At 37.1% G+C, this 15,056-nt stretch overlaps 1 protein-coding gene across 1 annotated transcript; it reads right to left on the bottom strand.

Annotated features, from left to right (window-relative positions):
• Window positions 1–8,948: 8,948 nt before the first annotated feature.
• On the bottom strand, window positions 8,949–14,209 carry ccnj (cyclin J). Its single transcript, XM_037781345.1, has 6 exons — window positions 14,004–14,209; window positions 13,709–13,802; window positions 11,613–11,823; window positions 11,222–11,521; window positions 10,176–10,335; window positions 8,949–9,902 (listed from the first exon to the last, which is right to left on the bottom strand). The coding sequence occupies exons 2-6, from the start codon at window positions 13,775–13,777 to the stop codon at window positions 9,560–9,562; spliced, it is 1,083 nt and encodes a 360-aa protein (XP_037637273.1). The 5' UTR covers window positions 13,778–13,802; window positions 14,004–14,209; the 3' UTR covers window positions 8,949–9,559.
• Between the last annotated feature and the right edge of the window lie 847 nt (window positions 14,210–15,056).

Genomic DNA, 15,056 nt, shown 5'->3' with positions numbered 1-15,056 from the left:
TATATTCACATTTTTAATAGTCCTGAGAGCCAATCAGAATGCAGCTTTAAAAAGAGGAAACGAATGGAGAGGAGAAAAGAGAAGAGGGATTTAATACATGATTTCTCAATCATGTTTGATGAATAGTTGCATCTTAACGTGGCTGTAGGTCAGGGGATAAGCAACCTGCAGCTCCGGAGCCACATGCGGCTCTTTAGCCCCTCTCCAGTGGCTCCCTGTGGATTTATAAAAATGGAAATGAATAACTGTTTTTTGTTTACATTTTCATTTTTATCTATCATTGTTGTGGGTCTATGGTTCGACGGAGTATTAGGGCCACATTGAGGAAAAAAAAAAAATCTGAGATTTCAAGAATAAAGTTATAATATTACGAGAAAAAAAGTTCTAACTTTATGAGAAAAAAAGTCTTAATATTACGAGAAAAAAGTCATAATATTATAAAGTAGTGAGTTTACGTGTTATTTTCTTTTTTTCGTAAAGTTATGACTTTTTTTCTCATATAGTTATGACTTTTTTCTCGTAATATTAAGACTTTTTTTCTCATAAAGTTAGGACTTTTTTTCTCGTAATATTACGACTTTATTATCGTAATATTACAAAGTTATTCTTGTAATATTACAAATTTATTCTTGTAATATTAAGACTTTTTTCTGGTAATATTATGATTTTTTTCTCGTAATATTACAACTTTATTCTTGTAATATTATGACTTTTTGCTGGAAATCTCAGATGTTTTTTCCCTCAATGTGGCCCTAATACTCTGTAGTACATTTGCACTTTGGCCCTCACTGCATTAGACTTATATATTATATACTTAGACTATAAACTGTGTTGCCTTCATCACAATGCTCAAATGTTTTGCGACTCCAGACAGATTTCTTTTTTTTTTTGTGCCTAAAATGGCTCTTTTGATAGTAAAGGTTGCTGACCCCTGTGTTAGATGCATAGTTGCATCTTACGTGGCTCTAGTTGATCTATTAGTGGATCTAAAACATACAACAATAATACTACTAACTGTGTACGTGTGTTCGTGAGTGTATGCTCATATATATGTATATATGTATGCTCATTATAGACTGTTTTTTACTGTATTATACCAATAATGTAGATTCAAGATTCAAGATGTTTATTGTCACGCCGATTATAAAAGTATAATCGTGTGAAATGCTTTTTTCTGGGAAGCTCCATTAAAAATATTACATATAAGTTATATTACAATTATAAAAGGAAATACTTTTTACACGGGCATATTACGAACATATACAGTATATACAGTATAAGATATATGATTGAGGTACTTTTTGTGTGAGAAGGTGTCGTATGAATTATCTATGTAAAAGTCTGATGGCCTGGGGGAAAAAACTGTTTCTCAGTCTGCTGGTGAGAGTCCTGGGGTCCTGTATCTTCTACCAGAGGGCAGGAGTGAGAACAGCCTGTTGTGGGGATGTGTGATGTCCTTAATGACCCTCAGGGACTTCCTGAGGCACCGCTGGGTGTACAGCTCCTGCAGGCTGGGCAGCTCGCACCCGGTGATGTGTTGGGCCATGTACAGCTTTATTCTGCACTTTAGTCTATTTTAAAAAAAACTTTCTACCTCAGTTCTCATCCCACACTATATTCCATATTTGACATTTCTTAATCCCCTGGTCTCTACTGTATATCTCCTATATTTTATTATTCAGCACTATATCACTTTTTGCACTATATTCACATTTTTAATAGTCCTGTATCTCAGCTGTTACCCTGCACTATATTCAGTTTTAACAGCTTTCTTCATCTCCTTGTATTTCTATATCTGGTATATTTTCTTGTACTTTGTACTTTGCACTACTAACTTTTTTACTGCCTTTTTACTAACATGTTTTGCACTATGGAACTGTGATGCTGGAAACTTGAATTTCCCTCGGGATCAATAAAGTTACTATCTATCTATCTATCTATCTATCTATCTATCTATCTATCTATCTATCTATCTATCTATCTATATATATATATGCAACCAAGATATCATTTAACTGCTAACTGAATTTGCTTCTAACATCCTCTCAAATTATTTTTAGCTTAAAATTTAATGTGTTCATGCATTTCCACTATATGTGTTATTTGCTGATGTTACTTGCAATTAGTTTGCAAATGAACTCTGAACTGACCGTGGTCCTGAAAAGCTTCCTTGTCAGATTCAAACAGAGAATTTACCCATAGCCCTGCGTTAAGAATGGCAAATAATCATATTTTGGCAAAAAAATAAATAAAACACAACCAGCATTCAGCAAAGGTTAATCATGCTTAGTGTTTCAGATAGCTATTGTTTAGGTGGTATTAAGTGGGATTAACCAGCAGGGTAAATATGCAGGCAATTCAATGGACAACAGTTGTATTGCCTGCAATACAATGGGTGACCTTTCTCAGTCTGTCCTCATAATATTTCATGGTCTTTTATATTGGAAGATTTTTATGTCATTGCCTTTTATTTCTTTCTCATCAGCATCTCGAAGGAGGAGTCCTATTTTCTGCAATAAATGTGCTGAATGAATATTATAAGTACAACGTGACCTGTATTATTTGAAGGTGTATTTCTTCTCTTCCAGCAATGTGATTTAGAAATAAATGTAATAACTGCCAGCGTGTTCTTGAAGCGTAACCAGGTTTTTGTTGAATTCACAGGTTGAGAACACTTGAAAACTGCAATTTTAAAGTCTGCAAAATATCCAAAGTTATATCCTTGATATTAATGAAAACGCAAACTATCTGAGGCTGTCATATGCAGCAGGAGAAAACACAGCATGCATGGGATCAACCCCATATTCTACAGTGGACGAACAGTAAAAGAGAACCTTAAAGAAGTGAGCCTGACCTCTTCTTTCAGGTTCCCTGTTGAGATGACAGAGTTGCATCTGATATCTTCTACATCGCGTTACGAAAGCATCACATCAGCGTAGAGCGGCTTCTAAAGAATTAGAAATGATTTTATCACATAATGAGCATCCTGTCTGTGTTCAGAGTTTTGGTTATGAAACATTGTTATGCAATGTCTAAAATAAGCACAGTGCTCTGCAGTTTGGAGTGCTATGTGTATGTTCACATTTACATTACAGTAAATCCTCTTCATCTCTTCAGGGCTATGCAAAGCGTAGAATCTAAATAGGTGACAATGCACTGTCGTATTAATAAACTACAATATGCTTTTCTAAAATTAGAAACAGATGTGATTAACCTGTTTTTCATTTAGTAAAAACACAGTAGGCTAATTTAAAGGGAGATTTGTTAGGAGGTGGTTTTGTCACATATGCTTGATATTTTTTACACCCATTTTCTGACGCTTTAAGATAACAACTGTATAGTAATATACATATGTTCAATATAGACTGCAGTATTAAAGGGGACATATCATTAAAAACCCACTTTTTCAGTGCCTATGCACATACAGTACATTTGGGTATCTGGAGTGCTGTGAAATCAGACAACCCAGTACATTTCTTTTGGGGCTGTCTAGATCAGAAAACCTGTGATTCTACGAGCCATTCAGGTTTGGCTCCCCTTCCTATGTCACATGTAGGCTCATTAGTATGCAGTAGGCTCATTCGAGATGAGCCAGGCCGGTGCACAATGCATGCCAGTTAGATTTGTGTCCGACTTGATCCCACCTTGCTCTGACGTCATGCACATGTGGTCACGAGATCGAGGCGGCCGAAGTTTTTAGAGCCGGGCTGCTGGAAACTGTCTGACTTGACTGCAGCTTTTTGTCACCGCTCCCTGCTGCTGACGCCTGATCTCGTTTACTAGGCTCAGTTCATCTCGAACAAGCCTATTATATCACCCACAGGTTGAGAACTACCTTTGCAAAGATGCACCATAATTTTATTGCAAGCCAATCAGAGCAGACTGGGCTTTTTCAGGAAAGAGTCAGGTGCTAAAACGGAGCATTTCACACAGAGGGTGAATACAGGTATATTCAGACAGACAGTATGAGAAAAATAACGTGTTTTTTGAACATTAAAGCATGTGAGTAAAAACCCAAAATACAAGTATGAACCTGAAAATGAGAATGACATGTCCCCTTTAAAGTAGCAGCTTGACCTGAACATAGCTGGGCTTATTGTCACCTACTACTCTGCTTTCATCATAGATCATAATGCTTGTTCAGTACTGCAGAGTATTGCAGAAAATGAGCAAAGCGGCCCTGATATCAGGTGCAACTGACGGCTTGCAGCACAAGCTACATCATATTTATATTGAGCACATTTATTTCAGAGCTGGCAATGATGAGGCTGAGCCGTGCTTCACCCACTGATGTCAGTGAATCGGGCTGCAGAATCTGGAAAAGGCTTGAAAAACATGTTTAAAAATAAACATAGCTTCAGTAACAAAATATGTGGAAATGAAACGTGATATTTGCGTTTTATTCTGATCAAATAACTTTGGATTGAAGTTTTTTAGCTGAAGCACATTTTCAACAAGAAGACAGACAGTGAAATGGAAAAAAAGTGAAAACAGACGAAATATTACTGGGAGCTAAGCATAAAACATACCGACATCTGTCAGATGAAATCTGCAAAAATTTCTATCTCCTCAGACACAAGCAGCATGTTGCTATTGTGTAACAAATCAGGCCTCTTCATCTCCCTTTGAACACACTGCTGAGATCTCAATGACATATTCATGCTGGCTGCCTTCTGATCAGAGTGAAGGCAAATAGATCATCCAATCTGAAGAGAAAAAAAAAGAGGTTCTTGTCATAATGCAATGATAGAAAATGCATTTTCGAAAACTTTGAATGCAATTTATCATCTGGATGTATGTAATGGGCTTATTCATCCTCCTTCAGAAGGTGGACAATGTGGTTTTTATGAGGTGCTTTGTGTGTAATGAGCTCATGAATCTGGAGGAGGATGCATCAGCCGGCGAAGAGAAAAAAATTATGACTTTTTTTTTCTGATTTGATTCGTGTTTAAACCTCGAGTGGTTGTCACTCCCAGACTGAGCTTCCCCATGTTATATTATCACATCAAAATCACACAGTATTATTTAGTAAAGCCCTGAATAATACCTCCTCATGTGTTAGAGGACATACCATAGCTTGTTATTACAATATCTTTAAATGCTGGTGATTATAGAAGAGCTTCAACACCATAACAGTATACATAAAGTATACTACAGTCTAGGCAGACATTTTTCAGTGACCTCAGAGTAAATAAATAAATAAATGAATAAATAAAAAAAAAAAAAATAAATAAAAAAAATAAAAACAATAAAAAAAATAAAAATAAATGAATAAACATAGACATTGTGAAATAAAAAAACATATGGATAAATTGTGTAAAATATATAATTGAAACCACAATTTGTAAAATAATTATATTCATTTATTTTATTGAAAAAAAAGAATATATTCAGACCAAACAGTATAGCTACCACCATTTCGGATAGTCTAGCATGAGTGGTATAGGAGAAGTAATATTTCTTGTTGTAGTGTGAACACATTTGTTTTAGCCAGAGTGATGTAAATCTTCTTGTCATAGTCATCATTTAAATTATCTTCAGTGAAAGTGCAAGTGAAAGTATACCTAAAAGTATACTTTTATAAACTAAAAAGTGGGCCAATTTAGTCCCAAGAAGTTTTCAAGTAGTACACTTACAGTACTAGGACATTGATATTAGTTTACTTGTTACACAAAGTATACTTGGGATTATACTTAAACTACTTACGTTTACTTCATAAAATAAACTTGAATTATACTTCTTTTTTGTAAGGGAAATTATTCCAAGGTCGCAGTTATGCTGAATTTAGAGGGGAAGTTACTGCTGTCATCAAGAGACAATTAATGAACAAAACACAAGCTCGTCTCAGTGTGACCAATTATATTACCAACATTTCTTAAAAAAAAAGAAACTTTTATGGATGGACTGGGTGTTTAATTGCTAGTGACAGGTTTACTGAACATTCATGCTCTGAGGCTGATCAGTGAACTCAAGTTCTTTCCAAGGTCGCCCTAATTTATCAAAAGGATTATATCGCTCTGTTTATTACATTCATAAATGAACATTCTGAATACGGACGATGCAATTTGCCAAATCGTGTCAGAGCTTTTAGTATTCATGGAGTAACAGATGGATAAGTGGGCGGTCGTTTTTTTTTTCAGATTTTAGCAACCACATAAAAGTATGTGAAAGTCCTTTAACTTATTTCATTTACTGCTTTTCTCCTGAACTTTGTCTGGGAATTAAAAAAATGTTCATAAGTTATTGAGATGTCATGCTTATAGTCTCATTGAGAAGTGACTCAACCCACCCTGCCTGTTGGGATGACTTTAATTCCTCCATCCTTGTTCATTGTGGTTTTCCTGCATCACATACAAGTGAAGTCACAAGACAAAAACGCTGAACCAATATGTGTTTTGAAAGGTGTGTCAGCTGCTCTGCTTGTTGGCTTGTACCCGGACACAGGAGGATACAGTGAGCTTCCTGGATGACTTCATACACATCTTGATCCACCTACTGGTTTGGCCACTGAACAGCAATGTTTGGCTGAGAAAGACTTCGGTCGTCACCACACAGGTTCATCAATCTGCTTCCTCCTCCACAGGAAGCTCTGCAGCGTATAACCCCACAGCGGAAATGCTATTTCAGTAGCTCCACCACATGGTGACATGTAGGAATCAGGAGTGCATTAGAGGTTTATATCCTGACCACATCGTTGTATAGCAGGAAATGACTTTAATCAGAATCAATCAAGAAAAGTATAACCACGAATGCAACCTCAGAGTTGAATAAACAAAATGTTGGAGTGGAGGAGAAACAAATTGATTCAGATGTTATATAACCAGGGTAGTGGGGGCATGTGGTTCACCTCAGAGGTACACAGCGGTAATATACTAGAATATAGTGCCTGAACTGGACCAAAAAAAGTGCCAACACCCTAATTCAGCAGCATTTCATGACATGATCATTGCATGCGTCTTGGATATATTTATATTATAAGCATATCTTGGTAATATATCCCACTTCAAGTGTATTTTTGTATGCATTACATACAACATACATTTCCACAGTTTGTCCATAAATGTATTTTGGTTAATAAAAACACTTTTTATGTAGCTATTTATACAAATAAAATTGTACACAAATATATTGCATATTTGCTACAATAAAACCAAGTGAAAATATGATATCTGTATGCCTAGAGATAACATTGAACAACGAGAAGGAATAGCAAAAGCAAGTCCTATAATGTGTGGGCAAGACTGCATTTATTTAGCTCCAATGATGAGGTAATAGGTCACCTTGAAGTACAGTGAGTTAAATCAACATAGACTGAGCAAACACAGTTGTTTTCAGGCGGTGCGTACCTAGACTCAAGCGGTGGCTGTATGCAATAAGTGGTAAGAATCAGAAGTGCTGGCGCTACTTCAGGAATATTTGGCTTATTCATTTTCCAAGTACAGAGCCTAGAAAACAAGTGTGAACTGTGAGAATGTATCCGTGCACGACAGCTGACCTTTCGTATATCAGAGGCTCATTTTGGGGATTATAAAGAGGCTAAGTCCTTAACACATTAGCAGCCAAGACAAGTGTTGAAACACACACACTGCAGGTATGATTTCATGATGCTATTATAGTCCAGAATATGAGGTGAAAACTTCAGTAAAGCTTTTTTTCTTCAGAGAGAGAGAGACAGCCCTCATGCAGGAATATAATAGAGCTGTGAAGCATCAACAGAAGTGTGGCACATGCTGCCCTCTGCAGACTGTGGGTCGCCATGACACCAGATATAAACTGTTGATGGCAGTAAATGCTGTTTTTCTTCCTTTCAGTTGTCATTTATGATGCTTTGCTTTAGCTGTTTCTGGGCATTTTGTGAGTTTATTAAATCACCAACAGTGGGAAGATAGCATGAATTAAAGAGGAAGAGAATGTGATGGGGAATGACAGACATGCACCGGGAACGCTGCAGTTCATGGTCAGCCCTGGGAAAACCTTACTTACAGCTGGTCTGGATATTACGTGTTTTTTATTAACTGGCTGCTGTTGCTGCTGGTTCCAGACCTCATCAGTCTCTATCTCACCTGCTGAACAAGTACAATGTATTTTAAAACATCCAAAATGACAGGTGTACAAAAACACCCGCAGAAGTTGACAGGTATTTTTCCATTCTCCTGACAAGCACCTGAAACCTGCCTACTAGATATACTATCAGAGGTGACTTTATTAGGTACACCTGTACAATCTAACACAATAGCCTTGCCATAATATCCACCTTTGAGACCCACTGGTCCACAGGCACCCAAAATCCAACCCCACCCTGTCATTGTTGAGGTCTCCTGATCACACAAAATCAAAAATCAGCTCGGACCAGGAAGAATATTTGGCTTTTTTTGGATAAAGGATGCTGCTCCAACAAAAACATCTTGGCATAATCTCATAATGGAGTGTAATCCCAGGGAATACATTTCATGTTTGCTTCACTCCTCGGACACTTTCTAGAGTTTGGGACCCTCACTTAGCATATATTGTACCTACACTGTCATCTTCCATATTACAAAGGTTTCTCTGTACCTTCTTTACGGCAAATCAGTTTTCCTGTAACCTTGCTATTAGTTTATATTGATTTATTTAACGTGGCCTCTCTATGTTAGGGCGGTGAGGGCTGGGGATGGATATAATGCCCATTGACTTTCTTTATTTCTCACTGTTAAACTGTTACATACTCATTTTATTTGTCATGTCATTTCTGAACTGTTTTTTTTTTTTATGGAAAATGTAATAAATATATTCTTGAAAAAAAAGCTCTCATATATTTCAGCTGCAGTGGATGTTTGAGACGCCTAAAAGATGAAGTTTGGTTACTGCAGCACGTCCAGTTTTCTCCAAGTTGATGTCCTCAATCACCCATGTCTAAGGATTTCAATAGAAAGGCAGCATTATAGAAATAAACCGGACAAAAATCTCAGTTCAACTAACACAGATTTGTATTTTATTTAAAACTATCATCGTAGAAGTGCACAGCACTGACTGGAATTCTCTGTGTATAGAAGAAGAGCAACAATTATCTCTGCAAATAAGTTGTGACATCTAGAGGAGCATCTTTTTTCTTAGTTTTACAAATGACATCAAAAAAAAAGAAAGAAAGAAAGAAAGAAAAGTTCGAGGTACAGAACACCTACACAAACTGTGTTCGCTAATCTCAACCACAAACTAACATAAGTCATTTTTTGTAACTGCCCTTATATCTTAAAGGCTATAGGCGTGAGGTATTTAAACATTCAATACTTCTGAGGTAATTTGGCTCAAATAAATACTTTTGGTCTGCAGCTAAATTCTACAGTGACACTAGTGGGTGCAAACTCTGCCTCTAGCCGCCTCACAACAACATTCATACCCAATATATCTCAAACAAAACAAAAATAATCTTAATGCAGGCTCTCCACAGAAAATTACAGTACGCATATTGCACGTTGGTTCAAAGTGCTGTACCAATCTCATAAAGTCTCTCCAAATTAAAAACTTCTTCCTTCAGTGAGACACATCTCTCATCTCTTCCTCTCCACATCCTGAAACTCCATCATCTGTCGAAGCACGGAGCGGCGCAGGTATAGTGCATGCTGACTTGGTAAGCCCTGTTGGGAATGCTGGACTTTGGATCCTGTGAGGCGGTGATGGCCTGGGCGTTGTTGGCGTTGGGAGGCTGCAGGCTGGCGGCGGAGTGGCTGAGGTAGGAGGTGGGCCTGAGGTTTGGAGCCAGGCCTGGCTGGGGAGCCTGCTGGGGGGGAAACTGCACGCTGGGCCGGTGCAGGTACTGGGCCACGGTGGCTGTCTGGCCTGAACCGTGGAACACCGTCTGCTGCTGCTGGCCGGGCTGCTGGCACTTCTGCTTGTTGGCCTCTTTGACATCACTGTCATGTGCCCTATAGGAAAATAGGAACAAAGAGTTGCACTGGCGGTTAGTGAAAAGATTCAGCGCTGTAAGGTGTGTTGAATGTGAAGCGTGAAATGTATACGCTACTGTCTGCTTGCACTGTCTATGAGATCCTATTGTCCGTGTGTAATGTGGCGCCATGCATTGTGCTGTCAGTATCCATGAATTCCTGCACGCTTGATCGTCCTTGGCGACTACAGTCATTTTTACTAGCTGTCAACGAGCATGTACGGCATCATGCGAGCTATAGACGGATACACACATGAGTAGTTTCTCGGTACACGGGACCAGGCTGTCCCACGTGTAGCCCGTGAGGCGCTGCAGGCGGGGCGGCCATGTCGGGGACAGGTGGAGGATGAGGCGGGAGGTGGCCACGCACGCAGCAGATATCAGCGAGGGGGCGAAACACAGAAACACATGATCTGAGAGGAAGAAAGAAAACAGCAATCCATCAACACATGCAGTGAAAAACTGAAACGCAGTAACTTCATAATAGGTCAAAATGTTATGGCCAATCTAACTTTTTGATGTATAAACTATTATGACAAACATTTTCATAAAACAGCATATAAAATATGCGTAATTTGTAGTCTGTCAAAGCTGCCGTCGCCACAGAAAGACAGCAAACTAGACAGCTAAAACAAAAGAGCCACATGAAGTGAAAGCTAGATAGTGAGATGGACACGGCTAGCCTTAAATAAAGCTACATTTACTTGTTGATATCTCCCTAGTTGTTGTTTAAGCCAACTTTAAGCCACACATTTAAATATATTAAATGTAGAGCTGAAATGATTAGTTGTCAACTATTAAATTAATCTGCAACTATTTTGATAATCGGTTTGAGCATTTTTTTTAAGAAAAAAAAAAGTCAAAATTCTCTGATTCCAGCTTCTTAAATGTGAATATTTTCTGGTTTCTTTACTCCTCTATGACAGTAAACTGAATATCTTTGAGTTGTGGACAAAACAAGACATTTGAGGACGTCATCTTGGGCTTTGGGAAACACTGATCGACATTTTTCACCATTTTATAGACCAAACAACCACTGATTGATCGAATAAAATAATCAACATTTGCATAAAATAATCAGCTTGAAAAGACGACATTATAACATTTGTTTCAGCATTTCATTTCTTTCGATTTAAATTGAGTTAAACTGAACTTTTCTCCAACTTTGGGACCTGACCCAACTGCTTCAAGCACCCTAGTTGTACGTCTTCTGATCCCACATTGAGGGCCATCTGTAAGACTAAGAGGTCCATATACCTTAAACATTTAGATGCAACCATGACATTAAATGCAACTTACCTTGCAAGGAAACCTCCAGGAAGTAATCAGCATACTTGGCCATGTATAGTTTGGTCTTGTCCATGCAGGTCATAGGCCAGCCATCATGCAGGTCTCCCTCTTGGACGGCAATAGATAGGTAGTACTCTATGAAATGGGCGGCTGTAGGGAGGTACAGGTTCCACTGGAAGGTTTCCAGCAGTAGCAGCTCCATGTGCAGTAAACCCTGCTTGGTCAGGACCAGGTTCATGGAGCTCATGCAGCCCAGGTTGTTCAGGGTCTCCAGCTTGGGCACCCGGTCCTCCCTTTCCTCAAATTTACCTGCAATGAGGAAGAAAAACCATCACACCACATGCAGAAACCAGAAACGGTCACATATGTGTGTTGAGTGTGAGGTCAGTTACAAACTTACTGGCCAAAAGAAGACATGAGAGTGAGACCATGTGGAGCTGCTGCACCGAGACGTCATAGCGGTCCATGAAGAGGTCCAGCAGGTAGACGGCCAGGTGTCGGGCGGCAGGACACAGCCTGAAGCGGTTGCTGACGATGGCGATGAGGTCGGCAAAGTATCGTCTCAAGTTGAGCTGAGGGGACTGGCCTTTGTAGGACGGTAACTTGAGCTCCTGTTAAGACAACATGTTGTGTTTGAGATCTCAGAACACACAGGACTTGATGGTCATGCACTAACTAACTAACTAGAGCAAGACTGATAAATTGGTCTGGGCCGTAACTGATCATAGATATGTTGATATCGGCACAATTTGGCTGGGAAGTAACAAGACACTGCAGTGTAGAAACACCAAAATGTGCTTGACATAATTCAGAAACAGTGTCTTCACTACATAATTTTGTCCACCAGAGAGTAGGGCTGGGCGACGTGGCCAAAACCTTCTATTACGATATAGGTCATTTTATATCTCGTTAACTATATATATATATATATATATATATCATGATACAGCAGGTTTTCTGGTAATTCAATAAATAAATAGTCATAAAATGTAGTTATAAATCATCTATATGAAATAATAATAATAATAATAATAATAATAAAAAGCCTATTTTTGTATACTCTGTGAATTTAATACTTGACAAATGAAAGTACTGAGTACTTTCTCATTTTAAGAACTTGAGTGCAAAATAACATAACAGTTTTAAGTGAAATTAAATTTAAAAAAGAAATAAATATAGGCTTAGCTAATATTGTGATAGAAACTATATAAAAATATCTATATAATATTGTTTATATATATATATATATATATTTGAACAGCAAAATCTATTTTGGGCATTCTTCAATTAATAAAAATAATAATAATAATAAGAAATAAAGAATAATGAAGGGATTATTTTTGTTTATGTTAGGTATTTAATTTATAACTAATCTACCAATTGATCACCACAGGTATAAAGACAAAAATAAATAAATAAATAAAAAATAAGGAAGGGATTGTCATAAAAAAAAAAGATTTGTTTATGTTATGCATTTAATTTAGAACTGATTTATATACCAATTTATCACCAGATTATGTTATCAGTTTAATTGGTATCTGCCAAAAAAACACACAAACATATATCCACTACAAAGAACACAGATTGGGGGGGCTTGCATAAAGACAATAACTTACTAACTAACTAACTAAAAATAATAATGAAGGTATTCTCATAAAAATTGTTTATGTTATGCATTTAATTTAGTAATGACTTATCTACCAATTTATCTTCAGATTATTTTATCTGTTTAATTGGTATCTGCCACAAAAAAAACAACACACACACACAAACACATATCCACTACAAAAGGACACAGATTAGGGGGCATAAAGACAATAATTAATTAACTATAATAATTAAAAAATAAAGATTAAGAGATTCTCATAAAAAAAGGTTTGTTTATATTATGCATTTAAATTTTGAACTGAACCAATTTATCATCAGATTTAAAATAACATACAACATACAGATATCCAATACAAAGAACACAGATTTATGAGGGGGTGGCATAAATAAATAAAGGGATTCTCATAAAAAAAAGGTATGTAAGGCATTTAATTTAGAACTGACTTATCTACCAATTTATCATCAGATTTAAAAAACAAAACAAAAAAAACAGACAGATATCATCTATAAAGAACATAGATTCATGAGGGGGTGGCATAAATAAATAAAAAAATGAAGGGATCTCATAAAAAAAGTGTGTTTATGTTATGCATTTAATTTAGAACTGACTTATCTACCAATTTATCATCAGATTTATATATTTTTTTTAAAAGCATACATATATCCACTACAAATAACACAGATTCATGAGGGGGTGGCATAAATTAATTAATAAATAAATAAATAAATAAATAAATAAATAAATAAATAAAGTAACATGAAACAAAGACAATATGTTATCCACAAAATGTAGGCATGACACAAGATTAAAAACAGGTAAGTTATTTCCATGGTTGGCTCCAGTGTGTGTGTTTTGTCAGCAATCACTGAACTGATTTAGTCACTCACTTTGTATCGTAGTGCCTGATAAATGTCTGCAGCGAGTTGTCCTTTCCACCATTGGTCCTCTAGCTCCATTTAAAACAGTGCTTTGGACAAACCTCTGCAAGGCAAAAACACATGAGAGGCAAGAAGATGATCATGCACATGGAAAAACTGCAGTAAGTGAACTCTCTGAGGTGTCATGCAACAGCTGCAGAACTGTTCAGTGAGAACCACGTTCAATCTCCTCTAGCTGGTTCGTATTTTTCTAAACTAGGACATACAAACTCTTGATGTTGACAGTTCAAAAGTGGAGACTCACCCGATGAGCACATATAGTGAATATAACGGGGCAGTTTTACTGAAGTAAACTTCAATTCAAACTAGCCGGTACATGCTTGCTCAGACACTCATTGTTGTAGTCGCTGAGTTGGTGAGGTGGTGAAGTGAGGCGGCGCTCTGCTCAACACGAGTTCAGCAAACGCTACTGCTGCGTTCAAGTGCGCACCGGAAACACTAACTTTCACGTTGAGAGCGGCATGAGCATCCAACGGAAGTGATGCTGGCAGTGAGAAAACCGAAAAGTGGTGGCCAAACAGATTAATATATTAAAAATGTTTCATCTTATTATGGTTTGATCTTGTCACATTCAAATTACTATCTAAATTTTAGTAGACTGTAATTTTTAACCAGAAATATTTATTATGTCAGAGGGGCTTTTTAGGGTGAGTAAAGTAAGTTTCCGATTTGTACATGAAAGCTGCTATTAAAAAAGTGAATATAGTGCAGAAGAGACTGTTAAAAATGAGTATAGAGCAGGGTAACTCCAATAGCTTAGTCTATGAAAGTGCACTGTGTGCATTATTATCTGTCCTGCAGACCGTCCTCCTTTGTCCCTGGCCAGATGCAGCCAATACCCAATAAAGTGGATAAGATTAGAATTTGTAATGATCCAGTTTTCCACAGCAAGATATGCTCAACATGTATATTTTATTGTAAAACAACATGATAAGGAGCAGATTATATATTGACTGAAAATCTGGCCAATAAGATTCCACATTATTTGTGAAAAACAGCAAAATTCATGCAATTCACTGGTAACATTTATTTGTGCACTGAAATTCTAGTATTTACTGTTGCACCAGCTTGTTAATGCAAAGTTTAGATGGAGTACAGGCTGGATTTACAGATGATCTTGCAATAAAGCTTTCAATAAATGTCTCTAGATTTTGTGAGAAATATTAACTCTGTGCCCTTGTCAATGGCACCACAAGGCAGAGCTCATGATGACCTGGCAATAACATCGACAGAAAAGTACTTAACATATATTATCTTTAATTTGATTAATAATATATTGTACAATATGATATTCATT

This window comes from Sebastes umbrosus, chromosome 10, assembly GCF_015220745.1.
Source record: "Sebastes umbrosus isolate fSebUmb1 chromosome 10, fSebUmb1.pri, whole genome shotgun sequence".
In the NCBI taxonomy this organism is placed as follows: Eukaryota; Metazoa; Chordata; class Actinopteri; order Perciformes; family Sebastidae; genus Sebastes; species Sebastes umbrosus.
This window is presented reverse-complemented; position numbering and strand designations above follow the sequence as displayed.

Coding starts and splice junctions, on each gene's coding strand:
- ccnj (XM_037781345.1), bottom strand. CDS start 13,777: ATGGAGCTAGAGGACCAATGGTGGAAAGGACAACTCGCTGCAGACATT. Junction 10,336..11,221: donor CCTGGAGGTTTCCTTGCAAG/GTAAGTTGCATT, acceptor TCTTCCTCTCAG/ATCATGTGTTTCTGTGTTTC. Junction 9,903..10,175: donor TGTACCGAGAAACTACTCAT/GTGTGTATCCGT, acceptor ATTTTCCTATAG/GGCACATGACAGTGATGTCA.